General features: G+C 56.8%; 1 protein-coding gene across 2 annotated transcripts in view; it reads left to right on the top strand.

Moving 5' to 3' along the window:
* Positions 1-8,538: 8,538 nt before the first annotated feature.
* SLC38A10 (solute carrier family 38 member 10) overlaps positions 8,539-21,696 on the top strand; it is a 38,068-nt gene continuing 24,910 nt past the window's right edge. For both annotated transcript variants that reach the window (XM_054221297.1, XM_054221296.1), the window contains exons 1-6: positions 8,539-8,787; positions 10,023-10,140; positions 13,601-13,646; positions 15,543-15,636; positions 16,851-16,994; positions 18,723-18,847. In XM_054221297.1, the coding sequence (XP_054077272.1) occupies positions 8,683-8,787; positions 10,023-10,140; positions 13,601-13,646; positions 15,543-15,636; positions 16,851-16,994; positions 18,723-18,847 (632 nt within the window). In that variant the 5' untranslated portion in view covers positions 8,539-8,682. The remainder of the gene's footprint in view (positions 8,788-10,022; positions 10,141-13,600; positions 13,647-15,542; positions 15,637-16,850; positions 16,995-18,722; positions 18,848-21,696) is intronic.

Raw genomic sequence — 21,696 nt, 5'->3', positions numbered from 1 at the left:
CGCTGGGGGGAGTGTGGTGTAGTAGCGGGAAGAAGCTGGGGAAACCCCCCCCAGTGCTGGGTGGGAAGGGGCTGAGCTGGGAGGTGTGTGAGCCCTGAGCCTGCGCCCCTGGACACGGGGGGCTGACAAGCCCCCCCTCAACTCCCATGAGCATAACTCCGCCGTGGGCCAAACCCCTGTGGACAGACATCCTCTGTGGGCAAGACGCGCCCCCACCTCGTGGGCAGCCCTCCCCCTGAGCGAGGTTAATCAATGAGTGCAATTAAAGACAGCCCCAGAGCTTCTTTTGTTCCTTACCAGACCAGAGACAAAGGGCGGTGGGGCGGGGGGGGGGCACGGTCCTAGGGCTCCACGGACACCGTGCCCCCCCCGCCCCGGCTGCCCATTGTCAGGTGCTTCATCCCCTCTGGGAGCTGCCAAAGCCCCCTCGGAAAGCAGAGGAGGAGGGAGCAACCCCCTGCTCTCCCCGGTTCCACCCTGGCACCACCGTGGTGGGACCCCCAGGATGGTGGGATCCCGCTGCTGCCCCTGCACCACCCGTCCCGGGGCTCTATGGCACGGAAGCACAACATGGCGTGGCACAGCATGGTGCGGCACGGCATGGCGTGGTACAAGACGGCATGGCATGGTGTGGCTCGGCATGGCATGGCACAGCACGGTATGGCACGGCATGGCACAGTATGGCATGGTACAGCATGGCACAGCACGGCATGGCATGGCACAGCCAGACACAGCATGGCATGGCACAGCATGGTATGGGCATGGCCAGACACAGATAGCATGGCACAGGATGGCACGGCATGACATGGCACAGCATGGTACAGCATGGCATGGCACAGCATGGCACGGTATGGCATGGCACAGTACAGCATGGCATGGCACAGCATGGTATGGCATAGCCAGACACAGCATGGCACGGCATGGCATGGCACGGCATGGCGTGGCACAGCATGGCACAACACAACGTGGGCAGCTCGGCCTCCTGGCGCTCGGGGCAGGCGGGTTTCCAGCTGGCCGCGGGTTCACCAGGGTGTCGCAAGGCTGTCTGCGACCAAGGGTCGTGTTTGCAGGCGCGGAGAGAAGAGGCAACTCAGCGCCACCACCATGTCCGCTGCCAGCCAGGGACACAGTCCCCCTGCCCTCTGTCCCCTGCCGCGGGGAGGTGTCGGCAGGTGGGGGGTAGGGGGACCATGGAGCCGTAGCCGCTCTGGGGTCCCAAGCAAAAAGGAAAGAACTTAACTCCCATTAACTGTCCCATTGTATCGGCCGTGGTAATAATCGGGTTTGCTAATGCAATTGCTGCCGCGATGCGAAAATCCTGCTGGAAAATGTATTAGAGCAATTATCCGCCTCACTCCGCAGCCGGGTGTAGCATTAATATTCAATTTTGATGTGGAAGTCCTATTATGTTAATGACTTTGGTGACAAAAGTCGTTAATGTAAGACTTTTCCTTTATGGCACGGCATTAGCCGGGGTGAATACCACCACGACACCAGCGCGCACGGCGGGATCGAACGGTGCATGCCGTGAGGGCGGCAGGCCGGGACCGCGGTGCTGTGGGGGGAGCGGCGCCGGGCCCCCTCCCCTGGCTCCGCACGGGCCCTCGCGTCGAGGGCTGAGCAGCCTCTTTCCTTGGTGCACAGTGCTGCCGGTGCCGGGGAAGGCCGGGGCACAGGGGGCTGTGCTGGGGGCACGGCGGCAGCGGAGACACGGTGGCAGCGCACTGCCGGGGCCCCGGGGAGGGCGCGGGGCGGATTAGCCACACTGCAGCGCATCCGGCAGCGGCACTCCCTCTGCCGCAGATGCCCTCCTTTGTTCTCTCCCTGAGCCAGGGGAGATGCACCGGTGCTTCCCCGCCTGCCGGAGAGCGCGGTGACACCGGATCGGGGCTCATGGTCGTCCCTGCCTCCCCCGGTGACACCCCGCTGCTCCCCTGCCCCGCTGCTGCGGTGCTGCTGCCTGCGATTCAGGCAGCATCCCAGGCAGGCCTGGACGGATGGAGGGCTCCTCCTGGAGACACACCAGCAGCCAGTCCCAGAGCCATGCACTGGTGGCAGGGGGACACAGGGAGGGGGATGAGAAGCACAACCGGAGCCCAGCAAACCCAGCAGTGGGGGCAGCACCCCTCGCTCTGGCCATCACCGGCCACGGCCAAGGCTCCCAGACAGCACCGGCAGTACAGTGACCGGCATGAGGCTGAGCCCCCGCCGTGACGAACCGCGTCCTGGAGCGCTGCAGGGGGTTGGAACTGTCAAACACGGGAGCTGGAGCTGCCTGTGATGGTAAAAATGACCGTGACCTTCACCTTCCCAGCAAAGGGCTCCTCTCGAGCAGCCGCGCTTGCCACCGCCAGCCTGGGAGTGACTTGATGCACCGGCTTTGCCACACACGCAGCCTGGCAGCTGGTGGCCCTCAGCATGGGCATGCAGCCGGTCCAGCGCTGGGGCTAGTTGGGAAGCAGGAGCCTTCTCACGGCCAGGGAGGGGCCGGCGGTTTTCAGACACAACCCGGGCACAGGCTGGGATTCTCCTTGGGGCTGCTGGGGACATGGCACCCTCCTGGTGGGGATACGGCCACCATCCTGAGGACATGGCACCTCATCTGGGACATGGCCACCATCCTGGTGACATGGCACCCCACAGCGGACATGGCCACTGTCCTGGGGACACAGCACCTCTCTGGGGACACGGCACCCTCCCGGTGACACAGTATCGTGCTGGGGACATGACACCCCGTTGGGGACATAGCCACCATCCTGGGGACATGGCACCTTCCTGGGACATGGCCCCCCCATTGGGGTCATGGCCACCGTCCTGGTGACACAGCACCACACTGGGGACTCAGCCGCTGCTGGGGGTGTCCCTGGTGTCCCTGGACCGAGCAGCCCGCGGGGGGGCAGGCCCCAGCCCGGTGCCGTGGGCGAGGCGTCACGGTGCCCCCCCCGCCCGCGGGGCTCGACGTCCCCGGGAGAGGTGGGTGGACGCGAAGGGAGCGGCGGGGCCGGGCTGGTTCCGGTGCTGCCCCGTGTCCCCGGGCCCGGCGGTGGCGCCTCCGCGCGCACGTGGCCGGGCCGTGCCGTGCCCCCCCGCCCCGCCCCTCCCCCCGCGAGCCCATTGGTCGACCCTTACCCCCCCCGCGAGCCCATTGGCCCCGGCGCCCTCCACAAACAAAGGCCGGCGCCCGCGGGGGGCCCGGCGCGCCGCCCTGATTGGCGGCGGGGCGGGACGAGGGGGAGGGACGGACCCGGCTAGGGCCCGCCCCCCGAGCCGCGCCAGTTGCCTTATAAGGGGCGGGGCGGGGCCAGTCCATTCATGCGAGCATGGAGAGGGGCGGGGCCACAGCCTGGCTCCGCCCACGCTCGTGGCGCGCGCGGCGGGGGCCGGGGCCGGGTCCCGCGGCGCGGGCGGGTGGGTGCGGGAGGAGCGGCCCGGTGGGACCCGGTGAGACCCGGTGCGGCTCGTCGAGACGCGGAACGGCCCGGTAAGGCCCGGTGCGTGTGGTACGCGTGGGTGTGACGTCGCCGGGGCTCGCGTGGGGCGGGCGGGCGCGCGCGCGCGGCGGCGTGATGCGTGTCCTGCGTGGGCGCGTGTTGGCGCGGTGGTCCCGGTGTAGCCCCCGCCTCTCCGTCCGTCCGTGTCCCCCCCGCGGTGCTGCGAACCTGCGTGCCTGGCACAAACTCGCGTGTGCGGCGGTGCCTCCCGTTTGCGCCCACGCGTGTGGTGCGCTGGGGTGGGGGTTACCGGGGCCGGGGCTCTGCATCACCCCACGGTGGCCCCGGCGGTGGCGAGGAGGCGACCCGGGCAGCACCGGTTTCCCCGCGGCCCGGGGACACCCTGCCCCACAGCGAGCACCGGCTGCAGGGACCCACAGCCACCCCACGGCTGTGACATTGCAGTGACACCGCGGGGAGGCCAGCGCGGCCTCTCGCCTCCCCCCAGGACGGTTTGTGCTGTGTCACCCCCGCCGCTTCCCTCCCAGATAAATCGCCCGGGTAAATTGGGTCCCTCTCCTCCATTCTCCTAATAGTGACCATAAATTTATTTACATTTCCAATCTGCCAGGTACTCGCATGACACACGGCGGCTTCCAGCCTGCGCCGCTGATATGGATTGAACTTTAGTCTCCGAGCAATTAAGGTGCCTGAAACTGCACTTCATTAATGGTTGTTATGCAATAAAACCGATAAAACTGCCCTTATTTGCAATATAAAAACGCAATTTGTTTTAATTTATGTTTTTAAATACTTGCCGGGTTGTTCCTGGGCTCTGCCAGGCATCTGTCATCGGGGCCGGCTGGGAGGGAGCAGCCCTGGGCTTCTCCATGGTGGGTGCTGGCCCCCCAGGGAGGGGGGACACCGGGTGCTCTGGGTGGTTTGTGGGTGCAGACCCTCAGGTTCACCCACCTCTGGGCTGTGGCGTGGTTGGGCTCTGCCCCAGCAGCCTGGGAAAGGGGGGTTTCAGTTCTTCCAGTCCCCAGGAACCTGTGCTGGGGCCCCCCACCCTGCCACGTCCCCTTGCTGTACCCCCCTTGCCCCAGGGAAGCTGCCTGGCAGGGCTGCCCCCGGGGGGGGGACTCATGGGGGGGTTCATGTGAGTCCCATGGCACACTGTGGCACAGACCTCCCCCCGACCTGGGGCTGCCACGGAAGTGAGTTCTTGCAGAAAAACATCCATGAGGAAGGAAGGGATGGTGGGGCGGGGGTGGGAGCTGCCGTGCCCGCATCCCACCCGTCAGAGATGAACCCAGCTCTTTTCCTGGGCCATCACCCACCCGAAGTGCAAATCTGCCTCTGCGTGGCTCAGCGTGGTACGTCTGTATAGACATACATGTGCACACACATGGCAGTGTGTGCATCCCCGTGGAGCAGCGTCAGACAAAGCCACGGCCCCCGGCTGCTGCCAGGCCTGACCTCCCTTGGGGGGGGACTTTGAATTTTCATAAACCAGCACGGGATCCCCAGCCAGCCCTAAGCCACCTTTTCTAATTACAGTAATTGTGGCTCCGGCAGCCCTCTGGGGCTTTTTATTCTCCAGGGCTCCCAATCCAGGCGCGAGGAATCTGGGCCATTGGGCAGGACCGGGAAAAGCTCTGAGCCCTGGGGCTTCCTGGCAGCTCCTGCGGTGGGGACGCTGCTGCTGTCTCCGTTCCTTCTCGTGCCAACGGGACCATGGGAGCCTTGCTTTGCCCTTTGCCGGTCCCCAGGAGCCAGCGGAGCTGCAATGCCCCACGCCGTGGGGCTGGGGCCTCCCCCATGCAGTCCCGCTGTCCCCATCGTGGTTGGCATCGCCTGGTGCCAGTGGCTGGCCGTGCTCTCCAGGGGTGCAGGGGGGGTTTGGTGCTTTCCAGGGAGTTTTGCACTTGCTCTCAGCAGGTTTGCGGTGGGGAAACGACCCCAGTGTTGCTGGGGAGGGTCCGGCTGTGGCCAGGACGTGGACAGAGGGCTGGGCAGAGGCCCCGGGTCATACTGGAGGCAGGATCTGGCCCTGGGCTGTCGGTAACGGCCAAGCAGCTGAAGGCACCCGAGGAGCTGGGGAGAACCGTGGTCCCCGGGGATGGGCACGGACAAGCCCTGAAAACCCTGGAGCAGGAGAAGGGGATGGTGCTGGGCAGGAGCTGCTGCTCCGGGGGCTGCTGGGGGGGATAAATGAATAAAATAACCCCCAGGAGGAGGCAGCAGCAAGCACGTGGCCGCTGCTGCAATATCAGGTGGTTATTGTGAGCAATAAATATATTTGCTGGCTCGCGGGGAGCCCTTTGGGCGGGCAGTAATTGCCCTTCGCAGCAGCTCCCACCGGTGGCTGCGGGGCTCCCCTCTCCCCATGCTACGGACGGCTCTGCCTTCCTTCATTTTGGTCCTTATTTGTCTAATTAGTTCATCCTTTTCACAGCCTGTCCCCTTTCCCGTTTCCTGAACAGCGGCGCGTTGAGCCCCTGTGGATTTTGGGGGTGCCCTTGTCCCCCCCCGCCCTGACAAGGTGCATGAGGGAGCGATGGGGGCTGAGCCTGGCACCGTGGTGGGGGATCAGGGCTCCCCAGCATCCAGCTTGGGGTGCAGCCCCAGTGCCAGCCTGGGTGTCCCATTCATGTCCCCCCAGTGCCATGCACGGTGCAGATGGCACCGGTCTGGAGAGCGCGGCTGTCCCATGGATCTGCAAGGGGACGCTGGTAGCCAGGCACTGGGCCACTACAGGCACCCACCAGTGGGATGGGCTATTTTTGGGGGAGATGCATGTGCCAACGGTGTTCCCAGGGTGGGGACAGGATGGAGACCACCCGGCAGGGGCAGGGGCTGCCGGGCAGGGTTTGTCCCGGGAAGGGGCAGCTGCCCATCCCTGCCCGCGGTGCCGTGGTGAGCGGTGGCCATGGCACAGCGTGGGGCCGCGTGCGCCGCGTGTGTTCGGTAGCAGGAGCTGATGGGTTGCAGGCGAGTGAGCGGACACAGGTGGTTTAGATCGCAGTGGGGCTGGGGACACGGCGATCGGAAACACATTGTCCCAGCAGCACCGGCCGGCACTTGGCGGGGAGCCGGGCAGTGCCCGAGCTGTCCCCAGCCTGTCCCGGTGACACATGCCACGTACTCCACTCGTGCCGGTGACCCCATGTGGGTGCCACAACCACACCGTGACCCCAAGACAGTGCTCACTCACCCGTGCTGGTGACAGGGTGGGGGGCTGCAGCGGTGGCAGAGTTGGGGGCTGCTCCCCCAGCATCCCTGTCCCACGGCGTGGGGGCTCGCAGCCGGCCAGCTCTCGGCACTTGCCGGGCTCCTGGCTGACGGCGGCCACTTGGCACACGGGACCACCTGAGCCCGTTTTTCTGGCAGTGCTGAGTTAGGGGCCGTGTAGCGCTAATTGGATAAACATGATTTCCCCGCTAACTGGCTGCAGATGTCTCCTCGGCGCAGGAGCAAGGTGCTTTCCCTTCCCTTTTCCCTTCCCTTTTCCTTTCCCTGGGACCGGTGGCAGCTGTGCCCTCCCAGGTGGGTGCTCGGGCACCCGTGGGTGGGAGATGCTCAGTCCCAGCCCCACACCAGCACCCCCAGCCCATGGCAACAGGCGGGTTCCAGAGCAGGGACTCTGGATCAGGGAGGGGAGCCATAGGATGAGGGGGAACGGTTTCAAGCTGAAAGAGGAAAGATTTAGATGAGATCTCAGGAAGAAATTCTTTGCTGTGAGGGGGGTGAGCCCCTGGCCCAGGTTGCCCAGAGAAGCTGTGGCTGCCCCATCCCTGGAGGGGTTCAAGGCCAGGTTGGACGGGGCTTGGAGCGACCTGGGCTGGTGGGAGGTGTCCCTGCCCAGGGCACTGGATGATCTTCAAGGTCCCTTCCAACCCAAACCATTCCATGATTCTGTGATCCCATCCCCTGGTACCACGTCCCATCCCCAGGTGCTGTTGGCCACAACAGGGGCTCCCCCAGACCAAGGAGGTGACAGCCCCACGGGGACCCCCTGTCCCCCCCTGGGGACATGCAGGAGGCAAAGAAAGGCAGGCGGTACTGCAGCCGCGGCACCTGGAGGCAATTAGCCAGGCGCGTTCACCTTCCTGCAAACCTTTGTGCAGCGGATTCCTGCGGTTTGCCGGCGCGATCCCTGCAAATTATACGAGCGCCGCGCCGTTCATTCCCGCGGCAGCGTGTGCCGCCCCGACCTGCCGCCGTCCACAGCCCCCCCGCGGCCTCCCTTTTATTTTCTTTCCTTTTTTTTTGTTGGCCTTCTCCTGCCCAGGGGATGGAGAGCGAGGGGGTGGGCAGGGCTGGGGGGGAGATGCCTGCAGTAGGTGGGCAGGGACCCCTGGGTGCCGGGTGAGTGGCCACCATGGCCCGATGGAGATTGGCCTCCGTGGCACATAGCCGCGACGGGGGCAGCACCCACCGTTGGGTATCGGCACACGGTGAGACCCCCGGGAGAGGAACCTCGGGGTGCCCAGACACACACACACACCCCCCCCCGCCCCAAAAGCAGGGCACTGCAGGGACCACGCCGGCCAGGGTGGGGATCAGACCTGCTGCATGTGTTGCATGTGCACAGCTGGATGCACCCCCAGATGCGCACCCGGTGGGGGCACCCTGGGCGATGAGATGCCCTCGGGGGGCCATTTGGCCCCCCGAGGGCATCTCATCGCCCAGGGTGCCCCCACCTGGGTGCCATGCATTCGTGTGCATGTATTCATGTGCATGGCTGCATGTATGCGCATGTGTGTAGGTGCATACATGTGCATGTACGTGCACGTCTTGCACGTGTGCGCGTGTCTGCATGCAGGTGCATGCCTTTACATGCACACCCGAGCATGCACCTGCATGCATGGGCATTGTGCATGCCCGTGTGCATTTCTGCACGTGTGTGCACGCCTGTGTGTCCCCGCCTCTCGGGGTTGTCCCCAGTCTGGGTGACACCCCTGTTCCTCTCCCTCCCAGGAGCAGCGGGCACGGTCCTCCAAGGCGGCAGGAGCAGCGCCCGCTCGGCGCCGCTCTGCCCCGCGCCTCTCACTGCTCCACCCCCTGACTTCCCGGAAGCGCCAGCGGAGCAGCGGAACCCGGAAGTGCCGCTGTGGCCGGTGCCGGCGGCGCGTCGGGGCCGGTCCAGCCATGGCGGCTACGGGCGGCTGAGGAATCCACCGGGAAAGGGGGGCACGGGAGGCGGCGAGCAGGACCCCGCACGGCGGGGACAACCCCGCTGCGGGCCATGGCGGCGGCGGCAGCGGCGGGCTCTAACTGGGGCCTGATCATGAACGTGGTGAACAGTATCGTGGGGGTGAGCGTGCTCACCGTCCCCTTCTGCTTCAGACAGGTGAGCGCTTCGCCGCCTCCGGTACCGGTGGGGGGTCCGGCGGCGGGAGGGGGTCCCGGGACGGCGGGCCCGGTGGCTTGCTCCGTCCCCCCCGCCCCCTGGGCTGCATCCCCAGCAGCGTGGGCAGCAGGGCGAGGGGGGGATTCTGCCCCTCTGCTCCGTTCTGGGGAGACCCCCCTGCAGTGCTGCCTCCAGCTCTGGGGCACCAACAGCAGAAGGACACGGAGCTGTTGGAGTGGGGCCAGAGGAGGCCCCAGAGATGCTGGGAGGGCTGGAGCCCCTCTGCTGTGAGGACAGGCTGAGAGAGCTGGGAGGGTTCAGCCTGGAGAAGAGAAGGCTCCGGGGAGACCTTCCAGCCCTTTCCAGTCCTGAAAGGGGCTCCAGGAAAGCTGGGGAGGGACTCTGGAGCAGGGAGGGGAGTGACAGGACAAGGGGTAATGGCTTCAAACTAGAGGAGGGTAGATTTAGATGAGATCTCAGGAAAAAAATTTTCACTATGGTGGTGCTGAGCCTCTGGCCCAGGTTGCCCAGAGAAGCTGTGTATTCCCCATCCCTGGAGGTGTTCAAGGCCAGGTTGGATGGGGCTCGGAGCAACCTGGTCCGGTGGGAGGTGTCCCTGCCCAGGGCAGGGCGGTTGGAACTAGATGATCTTTAAGGTCCCTTCCAACCCAAACCATTCTGTGATTCTACCAGTTGTGCCTATTTAAAGTCACCTGCTTAAAAAGCATCCAGTGTTTAAACACTGCAAATGCACGAACCAGCAAGGCAGGACAGCGCTGGTAGTGAGCTTGTAATTAGTTTGCCCTGTCAGATAGTTCTTATTAAATAAATTTACAACAGAGTTTGCACCTCAGGGTTTGGAGCAGTCTCCTTTGCTCTGTGTGAACATGCTGAGAGCTGCGGGGAGCATTGGGGATGAACAAGGGGAGCTGTGGAATTTCTGCTCCAGAAACGGCTCCCAGTTCACTCTTTGGCACTTAAATTGGTGCAACTGGAAGCTGTGGGAAACAGGTGGCTGCGCCACGTTGTCCTTGGGCTGTGGAGGGAGTAAAATTGAGCTCATGCATCATGTTTCTCCCAGCTGCTCTGAAGTTGAGGGAGCTCCCTTAACAGGCAAAATGTGGCTGGGAATATGCGAGGGAGCCTGCAGGTGATAAGGGTCGGCAGTAAGACTCTGCCGAATGACTGACTTTCCACCTTGTGCTTGTCTCTGCCCTCCTTTTCTCCCCTTTCAGTGCGGCATTGTCTTGGGAGCTCTGCTGCTGATTTTCTGTTCTTGGATGACTCATCAATCCTGCATGTTCCTGGTGAAATCAGCCAATCTCAGCAAGCGCAGGACCTACCCTGGCCTCGGTGAGAATTTTCAGCTCAAGGGCTTAGTTGGCTTTTTTTTTTAACTGCGGTTTTACTTTGACCTCTTAATTTACAACCTTCATACTGATATTGTTGGAATAGCAAATGGTTTCTTGATGTAGTTTTCAATTGGTGTTGTTTTCCTTTGTCAGTCTCTCCCCCCTGCCCCACGTCCCCAGGGGAACGCGAGGGTTTAATTCTGCTCAGTGAAGTTAATAGGCGCAGAATTGTTTTGACTCTGCAGGGCAGGGGAGGAGACACAGCGCTGACTGATCAAAACCCAAGTTTTCGGGAGCTGGCGTAGCGGGTGTCTGGTGTAAATTATTGGTCTCGGCATGAAAGCCGCGAGCTTCCCCACCCAGTGTGCTGCCGAGGACATCGGGTTCTGCCAGCGGAGAGCCTGGCATGGAGCTCGGGCTGCCGGGATCTGAGCTGTGTGCGCGTTTATGGCAGAGCAGAGAGGAAACAGCGCGCAAGGTTCCAAGCGGCCAAGAAAATAAAAACATCTGCAAGATTCATGTGTGGGTTTTTGGCAGAGCCTGCCAACCTTCTTCCTCGGAGCTCATTGCCTCTGCGCTGGCGCCAGGGTTGGCCTCTGCTTGTGACCTCTCTGCTGATTCTGACTGACTTGGGGGGCAGGAGGAGGTGGTTGGGTTCCAGTCCTCTCTGTTGGCATGTGAAATGACAGGAAAAGTCTTCTTTTATGCCATTTGCCTTATTTCTGTGGGGCAGGAGAGAGTTGGCTGGCGTTGCCCTTGGTAAAAGAGCTAAAGAAACGCACGGCTCGCTCGTTGACCGTGTTGTTGATAAGATGAGTTTCCTCCACCCTCAGAGTGCCCAAGGTGCTGCTACCGGGTTGCACGTCTTGGCTTTTGCCGAGTTATATCTGCTAGAAATGGAAAAGATCAAGAAGTTCCGTGGTCTCGGAGGTTGTGCCTGTGATGCTGGAGGGAAGGGGGAGCCCCCAGGTAGCATCCGAGTTGTCCCCGCCGCCCCCAGCCCAGCTGCCTGGGCTGTGTCTCCCTGCCCCCACACAACACGTCTTTGTGTGCTGCTTCCCCCAAGTACAGAGAGTCCCCTCCACCTTGGAGCGTCTCCCGGGAAGAAGGGATCCTCCACACTCTGAAGCCAAGGGGCTTGAATACAGAGAGGGCCAGTAATGCTTCTAAACTTCCTGGCACGCAAATGCTGGCGCTGAAAGAAATGCCTCTGCCCTGGGAGAGGTGCCACCGGGAGGGACAGCCCTGAGAGGAAAGGCAGCGCTCCTATAATGCATCCTAATGCATCAAGGTTGAGCAGCTCCACACAGACAGCCTTTGTCACCGTGGGCTTGTGCCCTGGTACATCTGCGAGAGCTCCTGGCAGCCCTTGCAGCTGATTCCGTGGGAGGCTTTGGCAGTGCTGAAAGATGTAAGAAAGTTTTGCAAATTAACTTCAGTCAGCCAGTCCCTTCCGGAGGAACACTGGGAGCAATCGTTACAGCTGCAAAAGAGCCAGGGTTGTAACGGGCTGATATCTAGCCCAGACGTCTTCGCTTGGCAGCGCTCTACGCCTGAAGGGGTTGGGTATTAAAAATATTTTGCTCTTCACAGCTGTTCTCCTGCACTGTGTGGAAGGGAAGAGCCTTAGGCAGATGTGTGGACAAGAAGGGAAGTGGGATGCGGTTCCCAGATAAGATTTAACCAGGAGATGAGTTAATGCCTCTCCTTACAGCAGCTGAAAGTGGCCTGGGTCTTTGCAGGCTACCTGTGCTGGGTACCAACCCTGTCAGCAGCTCGCCGCACTCCCGGCCGGCAGCTCGGCTCCGCTCCCTGCAGAGGACAGTGCTGAAACACCGGTTGCCCCTTCTAGTAACCACACTTGGTTTAAAAGGGTTTCTCTAATTACTGAGCGGACTCAGCTCTGCCCAGCTTGTTAGGCATCTAGAGATCCCATTCCGAAGGTGCTTGACTGTACAATTTATTTTACAGTCATCGTCTCCTTCTTCCTTGAGAAGATAAAGGATCCAATTTTCCCAGTGTCCCCAGATGGGGACATCTGGCATAACGTTTGAAGGCTTGTTCTCATTAGACCATCACATCAGAACAGCCAAGGAGACTGATTGTTTCTCAGCATCTCCGGCCTGGGCTCTCGCCTGTAGCTGTTATCGGGAGGCACCTACCTTTCCGTGGGACGCGAAATAGGAGCTCTCGGGAGCAGGGCAGCAGCAGTTCTCCCAGAGGCTGGCTCCTTAATGACCCGCTCTCCAGGAGGGACGTTCCCCTCTCCTGGCCCTTGGTCTGTGTGACTGAAACCCCCAAGGGCTGTTGCCTTTCCCCCTTACTGTCGCAGCTCCCAAATGAGTGCGAGCTGGAGACCAAGGCGGTGCGGTGGCTGTTCGCGCTCGGGCAGCGCGCCTGGTGGCGGCTGTCCCACCCCATCTGTCACCGAGCCATCGGCTATTTTCGGTGCGACCCCACAGAACAGCTCCGGTTTATTTTTCTGCTGTGGGTCTCCTGCCATGCTTTTTTTCTCATTCTGCGGGAGAACATCTTGTTTCCTTAATTTTGAGCTCAAGCAGAGTCCAAAGAAATCAGAGTTTGTAAGTTAATATTTAACATAGCAGAAGATGCTTCCAGAAGCGAATAAAGTTTGTTTTCTGGCGGTCTCCAGGAATGTGTGCTGTACCTTGAGAGAAGACAAAGGGGAGTCCAGGGTGGTGGTTTTCATGTTGGACTGACAGTTAAAGACTGGCAGAATTGGGCAATGTGGTCTGTGTTTGGAACTGGAGGTCTCAATTCCCATTCTACCCAGTAAGATCTAAAAATACAAGCGGAGTTTTCTTGGCGTTTTCTGTTTAAGAAAACACACAATGATTTAAAGACTACTGATCATTTTCTGCTACAAGCTACAACCCAAGCATGGGAGGGGAAAAAAAAAGTCTCTTGGCAGCAGCCCTTTGGTGTGGGTTGTGAGTTCTGGGTATTCTGGGTATGGGATTGAACGTTCTGGGCACCATCTCAGATCTCCCATCCAGCAACGTTCAGTTATAGTGGGAAGATAAAAATAAAAATGAGAGTTTGACTGAAATTTTGCACTGCAGTGACTTTGCCACACAGCATCTTATACATGCATATTTTCTCTTCCGCGCTGACTTTCTTTTAATGGTTGCCATGTGTGACTGCTACTTCATGCTACTTTTTTTTCTAAATAGGGGGGGGAAAAAAAAAAAGAACCTGCTTTCTATCTTTCCCTCATCTTTGTTCGCGTCTTATGTGGTTTTCAGTTTGCAGAGGACATGTCTGAAAAAGAAAGTGGGAGGGTGAGCAAGGGAAACAGCCCCAAAACACAACAGTGGTGGGTTCCTGCTGCATTGCCCTTTGTCACTCTTATTGTTTAATTTCGACCTGATGCGTCTGCCACGTTCTGGACCTTTCTTTGACTAACTCCAGCTTTTTTTTTTTTTTTCCTCTTACGCCAGCATTTCACGCCTATGGAAAAGCAGGAAAAATGTTGGTGGAAACAAGGTAATCTGCTGCTTATTTAAATCTTGACTAGTTTGGTTTTCTTTAATGAAAAATACTGCTCTGTAGCTTCTTGTGGCCTTGCTGCACTCTTGTTCTTACCCTCCTGCCTTTTCTGGTCCCAGAAGTCTTCCTTGCCACCTAGAATTTGAAGAAGAGCCTAAGTGAGATGCCCTAAGCACAGCTCGCAGGTGTCGCCTTCAGCGTGTCCCTCCCGTTCCTGAGTGCAGACAGGAACGCTTTCCAGGCAGCGGGAGCACAGAAGTCGGGGAATGAACTCATCTCCCGCTCTGCTTGCCTGTGCTATGAAATCACGGGCATGTCGCTTGTGGCCCTTTTCCAGGGGTGAAATCCCTGCCAAGATTGCCGTGAGTTAGAGGGAGGGAGAGCCTTCAGTACCTCGGATCCACCCTTTAGCTGCTCTGGTCCTGCCCGCTCCTCGCAGCGGGCGCTGCTTTCCTCTGCTGGGTGTTAGAAGATGTCTCCGTTTCAAGACAGCCCCCTGTTCCTCAGATGAACCCCCATGCCCAGGGAAGGTCCCTCGCAGGTTTCATTCAGCAGTGGCGGTGGGCGACGGGGCATCGTTGCAGCACGGCTTTTTCCAGCAGAGATTCTTTGGTGGAGGCAGCTTGAGCCCAGGCCAGTCAGCGGGGCTGGCTCCTTCCCTCTTCCCAGCTGCAAACTGCTGCAGAACAGTAAAAATACACGGAGTATTTCTCAGATGTTACTTGTCCATGCAAGCCACAGGGATGTTATATAATTGGGCCTGGGAGGGAAAGTGGTCCGTGCAATCGCGAATGGGAGGAGAAGCAGTTCATAGGACAATCTTTTCATTAAAGTGTGGTCCGTTTTTGCGAAAAGAAGTTTGAGAGCCCATTTGGTATCGAGACTTTCATGGTAGGCCTCTGCTGTGGGGCGTGGGGCTGAGAGAACCTCTTGCTGATTCTTTTGAACATTTTTTCCAAGAAATAAAGGAGTTCTTGCCACCTCCAGGGTCTGTTTTTTTCTGTGGCTCCAAACAGCAGTTAAATCCATGCACGGCTTGTTACCAGAACGGCCTCTCTAGCCAAGATGTCAGGTGTGGTTGCGAGGTGGATGGAGGTTCTCTGGTTTTTATTTTACTGGGATTGAATGCAGAATTGGTGGCCTGGCCTTCACAAGCCGGAGGATAAAAGCGTGGTCCTCCCCTCTAGCACTGGTAGTGATGCACAGCTCATACGGCAGTGGGAGCGAGCTCCCAGCTTGCTGTATCCCTCTGGACAGAAAACCTGCTTTATTACTGGTGGCCAAACGTGTTTTCCAGTGTGGGCTCCGCAAAATCTGGGGCTCGTCTCCATCTTGAAAGGCCAGAAAGTTGTGTTAGAGGGTGGGTGTGCGCTGAAGCAAGGCACGCCGAGGCTGCTCCACCTCTGAACATGAGCCAGGGGCTGCGCAAGATTTTAAGTCCGTTTAAATGTACCCTTTTAGCTGTTTTTGTTTAACTCTTCTGGATATTCCTTGGCAAACGGGGGGAGCAGTAGGACCGCAAGCAATCTTCAGCTGTTGTGGTTGTGTGCAGGGTGTAGCCCTTGAGACCTTGTCAGTGCTCAGCCGTTGTCTTAATCCTTCCCCAGCGGCTGCAGTGTATGTAGGATGTTGTTTGCTCCCAGCGTATGAACTGTAGAGATGTTCTCACTCCTCTCGTGTTATCAGTGGGGGGTCCTGGCAGTCCCAGGCAGTGTCCCCAGGTGTCTCTGAGGTGGCCTTAGCATGAATAAGGCCGCCTCCTCTCGCGAGGGCTGTGCAGAGTACAAATCCGCTGGGAATGTGGCTGCCGACACACACCTGCCCCGGCGCAGGAGCTGTGCCAGGGCTCCTGCTCCGGCCGCCTGACCTGTCTGTATTTTCTTGTTTTTGCAGCATGATCGGGCTGATGCTGGGAACTTGCATTGCTTTCTATGTTGTCATTGGTGATTTGGGGTCCAACTTCTTTGCCCGGCTGCTTGGATTTCAGGTAAATAAATCCTCGCTGGATCGTGTCCACAATGAGGAGAGCGGTCCCAGTTCTTCTCGCATCGAGCCGTGTGTGCCTTAGACGCAGCAACAGGCGTCCTGCCCCACGAGGCGTTGTGGGGTCACCTCATGGTGAGCTTTAATGGCACGCCTTGCGCGCAGAGCATTTAGCTCTATGGAGTCCTGGCAGCCCAGACATATGGTGAACAATCAGATGTGTAAAACCTCCAATAAGGCACTTCAACAAAGGAATTCTTTTCAACTTGGCCTCTCTTAATTCTGGAGCAGATTCCTGGAGGAGATGATGCTTCCTGTCTTAATTCCTGCCCCTAACGAGTAGTGACAGACAGTTCCTCTGTCCGAGCTCTCACCCCTTTGCAGCCCTCTAGTTCAAGAGGGATTTTTGTCCTCTTTTGGTGGCCAAATTTCCTCTGTGCCTGCCTGCTCTTTAATTCAGAAGGAGATGCGTGATGAGCCCAGCGTTGGCTCAAGACGCGTGGTGGCCAGGGGTGCTCCTCGTGGGCAGGAGGCTCTTGCTGCTCTTCCTGGAGAGCCGTGAGCCGGGGTGCGAGCGGCAGCACTTGGGGACGGCGCGAGGACTGCGCGGGGAAGCTAAATAGGCACGTGGAAGGATTTTTGGCGGGGCTGTTATCTGCTCTGCCTGATGCTGCTAAGCTCCGATTAAGGGACTGTGAAGTTAAAAAGATGCGTTGTGGCTGCAGCCAAATTAGGTATTAAATATTTCCAAGCATTTCAGAGCGTTCTGCTATAATAAATACCAATGTGAGGTTTTGATTAATTTTCTGGATCAGAATTTTCCAGACTTCAAGCTCTTGTTTCCCAAGTAAGTTTATTTTTCATTTAATTGCATGAAAATACTTAAATAACTTGTGCTGGAGTAGCATTTAAACACAGCCCCCCCCGCCCCCAAATACTTCCACGTCAGGATGGACCTGTCACGCACTGTGTAGAGCAACAGTGGCACCCAGTGACTGTATAAGCTAATCACAGACCTAGCCAAAGAAACGGCAAGCTTTCAGCAGCAAATCTTTAAATACCTACAGAAGCAGAATTTCCCATTTGAAATCCATCCTGGCTTTGCATTGTTTTTCACTCTGGGAAAAATTAACGGCCTCGGGGAGTTACTTTGGTAATTTGGTGGGATGTTTTGAGTATCCTCCGTGCTCCAGTTCTTTATGCAGGTCCCTTTTCCAGGTGTCAGGCAGTTTCCGGATAGTCCTGCTCTTTGCCGTCTCCCTGTGCATTGTACTTCCACTGAGCCTCCAGCGGAACATGATGGCCTCCATACAGTCGTTCAGCGCCATGGCTCTGATCTTTTACACCGTGTTCATGTTCGTGGTGAGTATTGATGCTGGGAATGCTCTTTTCCTATTGTTTTAACACAGATGTTCCCGCTGGGACAGCCTGCAGGTGCAGGCCTCAAGTTTAAAATGTCCTTCCTGATAATTAGTACTGCTGGTGCTGGGCATAACGAGCGATCCGGGTGCCCGGGCTCTCGAGCTGGTGGAGGTGGGGAGGTTCAAACTGTAGAAACTGGCCAGTGGGTCTGTAAGCTATTACAGATGCTAGGGACTGCGGTGGCACAAATAATAACAAACCACACATCGAGTTGTGGTTTATTCTGCTTGTTGGTGTCTTATAATTTAGGGCTCTGAACTTTAAATCAAAGGCTGGAAGATGTGGGGAAGAGTGCCTGGAAGCAGGAGGACTTTGATCGTGCGTTAGTGTTTTGCCTTGAAAACCTCAATGCTTCTAATCTGTAGGGGGAAGGCAGCTCTGGTGAAGAACTCCAGCATGTACTTTGCATGCTTTTTTGCAGCCGATGGTTAATGTCTTTCAGGCTGCAAGTAGTTTTATTTGTTAGACACCAGCACTTCTATTTTTGAGCATCGTAAAGTCTTAAGTCTGGTACATGGCGTATGCTTGTTCTTAGATATTTCTAGAAAAGTTTTTCTTTGCTGAAGTGAGTGGATGCTTGACCATTTAGGTTAAGCTGAGAGTTACCTGTTTGCTTTCACCAAGCCCCGTTGCAGAGCACCATTTACTGAGAGGTGGAGACTTTCACTTGCTTTTGAATGACTTCAAGTTTCACCTCATGGATGCTCGTGTGGTTTGCTTGTGGAGCCCCAGCCCTGTCTCTCCCGAATTTCAGGACTGGAAGGGCTGAAACAAAAGGAAGAAAAGGGAGGTGTGGAAATTCTTTCCACTTAACTTTTTTTAGTAGGTTGTGCTGGGTCACGCTTCTGAGCTTGCCTCTGTAAGGAGGCTGGAGGCTGTAAATGAGTGTTTTATAAAACTGCTGTGTTGCAGGAGCTGTGCCTTTAAGAAAACCACAACATTTCATGAGAGTTGGCTGCACTAAAACATAATCTCAGGGGATTAGAAAACCCCCATTCAGGCGATATTATAAACAGGCATTCAGACATATTTACCTTCTGTTTCCTGTGCAACCCAACGCCTGCCAGTTTCCCTGTCAATGGCGAAAGAGCTCCCCTGGCCTCGTCTGGGTGCCTCGCTCCCCCTGTTTTCCTGAAGTTTATCCTTGTCTTCAGTGAACTGGTGGTGTTAAATGGCTCTGGAGTAATAGCAGCGTGCAGGTGGGGTCCTGTTTTAGGAACGTTTGTCTCTCTCTGTTGAACAGGATTCTCCCAAGGCAAATGTCGCTTCCCGTTTGGATTTAAAAACGTGTTTAAAAGAGTGCAAAAGAAATTGCTGGGAACAATAATTCTCACAGTTAAATGTGTCAGTGAAAATTGTTCCACCCTGGTGCGTGCTATGATGTCTGATGGCATCAAACAAGGGGGGGGATGCCATAGATCTTTTAAAATATACTCCAGGATCCTTGGTGGCAAGGGGCCCTTGGAGGTTGCCGGGAGCTTTAATAAAGTGTGTGGGTGGGGTGGGGAGCTGGGGAATTTGACTAATAGAGATCGGGCTGTGGTAGGCAGCGTAAGCTGTTCCTCGCAGAGCTGCCACACGCTGCCTTTTATCCCAGCACCGGCGTTACTGCCGCCGTGAAGTTGCTTTGGGTTGGATCTTAACCCTTTTTCTTTCTCTTGGCTGCAGATCGTGCTGTCGTCCTTCAAGCACGGCCTCTTCAGCGGGCAGTGGCTGCAGCGAGTTAGTTACACTCGTTGGGAGGGCATTTTTCGCTGCATCCCCATCTTTGGCATGTCTTTTGCCTGTCAGTCGTAAGTACCTGCCATTCCCACTTCTGGCAGTTGTGGTCCACAACGAGTTTTTGTGAGGGCAGAGGGTCACGAGGATCTGCAAGGGATAGATACCATCTGGTTTCCTATTCTATTTTAATCAAAATATTTTACAGCCCACTGAAGTACAGCATCTCATTCAGTTGTGACCCTTTTGTTACCAAGATGGGGGAGGGAGTTATATTTCACTTGGGAGTTATTGTACTTGAGCAACACAAGATCATTTGGGCCAAACAGATCCTCAGCGTAATGCACGTTGCTTCTGGTACAGCTGCGTAAGTGATGAATTTCCCCTGTTTCTTGAAGGGAATGATTTAGCACCAGGAAAGGCAGCGGGGCTGTCGCCTAATGGCCGCAGGGCCCCCTGCAGGGTAGCGCACACTCGCGGCTGCGCTCTGCTTCCCCGAATTTCTTTGAGAATACTCAGAAGATCGTGCAGTCATTGACTTTGGAGAGTTGTTTGCATGTTTCCAGTTACCTGCTTTTAATGAGGGTTTCCGTTGGCACATGGAAGGACGTGACGGCAGAGCAGGCTATTTTCACGTTTCTAGCAGCATTACCTTCTGCACCAAAATGGCAAGTGAGCAATACGTGCCTGGCCAGAATAGAAACAGACTTTAAATAGAAGTGTAAATCCAAATGTGGACACGGAAAAGACCATCCTCATTTGGAAGGCTGGCAGAGTTGGGCTTTCCCCCCTGTAGTTCTAGCAAATGGGTAGCATGCCAACAGTAAATGAATGTGACAGATAAAATTTGTTCAGACTGCTGTGTTTACACCCACACGCAAGATCCAAATCATCATTTTCCACTTATCGGCTCTCTTGGCAGCTCGGTTCCTACCCGAACACGCTCCAGTCTTGCTGTTTAATGTCTCCATTACAACCGGCAAAGGGAATTGTATTCTTTTACTGCTTTACCTTATTAACATTTTAGAGTTTTTTAAGTTCCGATTATTTTTTTTCTTATGGTAGCCACACGGTACCCAGCACAATTTTGCTGGGAGTTGGAAACGCAGGGAAATCATTTGGTCTGGACCAGTGTGCGCGTACCTAAATATGGGCTCTGTTACAGCACTTACGTGGCAAGCTGAACCTAAAGCTATGCATTTTTTCCAAGCATCAGGGCAATATGCTGTCCCCAGCCCAGGCAATCTTTATAAGCTTTTTATTCTCAGCTAGTTAGGTTTAATTTTGCTAACCAATGAATCACCTTTTTAAAAAATAATTCTAACGTAAAGCAGAAGTCCTTTTCCTTCAGCACGTAAATGCAGCATACAGTAAGGACAAATAAATGCACTATTATTCTAGCTTGAAAAACTTGACCTGCTTTACTTGGGGGTTCAATCCCCTTCGCTCTTTAAGAGCTCTCCTGTTGTTGCTGAAGTGGCAAAGTAGGTCACTCCTCTACAGCTATGTGGCGTGGAAATTTGCTGTTGATCTGAGAGCTGGGAGTGCGAGGACTCCAGGGTTACCTCCGCTGCCGCCTCCTTGCGTGACCTTGGTCAAGTCACTGAACCTTTTGATTAAAGAGGAGTGAGTTGAGCTTTCCAGGAGAAAACCCCTCATTCCTGGGGGTGGCTATTCTGGTGCAGATGGATGCTAAAATGCTGAATTCAGAGGGATAATCAAAGTCATGGGGGTGTTCATTGCCTCTGTGAGCATCAGTTCCCTGCAGGCCGAGTTAGTGCAGGCTCAGAGCCTGTGCGAGGTGGTCCCTGCAGTGAACAGATGCTCCGAGGTGGCTCTGGCCGTCTCTGAACAAGGCTGATTTCTCCAAGGCTGCTCTTAGTGCCTGTGCTGACTTGCCTGCTCTCTGCTCAGGAGGAGCCATCTGCTTGCTCCTTCTTTGAGCATAACAGATAACACGGGGAAGGGTCCCTGATCCTTCACTGGTCTTCACTGCAATCATTTTGCTTAAAAATAAAGCCCCAGCGTGTCAGGACGTGCTGCCTGTTGCATGCCGCGTGTCCTCTTGCTCTGCCTTGGGAGGTGGTGATGGGCGGGACGGCCCAGCAGCATGTCGTGGGGGCTTGAGGGACACTGTGCTGGTCCCCCAAACCTAAGTTGACCAAACAGTGCCATTAGGTGATTGCAGGAGGCCTGGTGCAGCTGGACTTCGCATGGCACTCTTCCCTGTGTCACTGCTGTTGCTCCTGCGCTATGACACGGACCTGGCCTGGCTGTGCCATCCCTCGCACTGCAGAGCTTCTCTGCTTCCCTCCTTTTTTCTCTTTGGTGTCTGGCTGTCCCCTTCCCCGCGTGGGGCTGAAGCCCAGGACGTAGCCGGTTAATCTAGAGGAGGTTGCTACCTTGAGGGCAGGGAGGAATCCCACATGGAGAGACTCCTGGGGAAGCTGGGCTCCTTGCTCCCTGCTGGTAAATGGCCATCACGGTGCTATGCTCGCAGACCCTGCGTGTGTCTGGCGGCTTCCTGAGAGCTGACGTGCTCAGCTTCCTTTGTGCAGAACCGTTTGACGTTAAGGGATTAAGGGTTAAGGATTTTTCTGCTTGGCCTCGGCTTGACACACGTTCTGTTAATGGCTTTGTGCCCGCTGGAGCTGGGGATACCCCCTTCCCCTCTAACTGGATACTCCCCGCCTTCTTGTGAGAGTTCCTTCAGTAACATGAAGCCAGGATGCAGCCACTTGAATTAAAGTAACAAGAGGTTAATGAGTTGCTAAAATATGCACCTGATGTCAAAAAGTACATTCCACATGCCTTCCAAGTCTGTAAATACCCCAAATCCCGTGTAATTGGCGCTCCCGGCTTTCTATGAACTGAGCTCTAGCAGCAGCACTGAAATATGACAGGCGCTGCATTTAGTTTTGTT

This window comes from Rissa tridactyla, chromosome 15 (genome assembly GCF_028500815.1).
Source record: "Rissa tridactyla isolate bRisTri1 chromosome 15, bRisTri1.patW.cur.20221130, whole genome shotgun sequence".
Taxonomy (NCBI): domain Eukaryota; kingdom Metazoa; phylum Chordata; class Aves; order Charadriiformes; family Laridae; genus Rissa; species Rissa tridactyla.
Note: the sequence above shows the minus strand (reverse complement) of the source record. Positions and strands in the feature narration are given on the sequence as shown.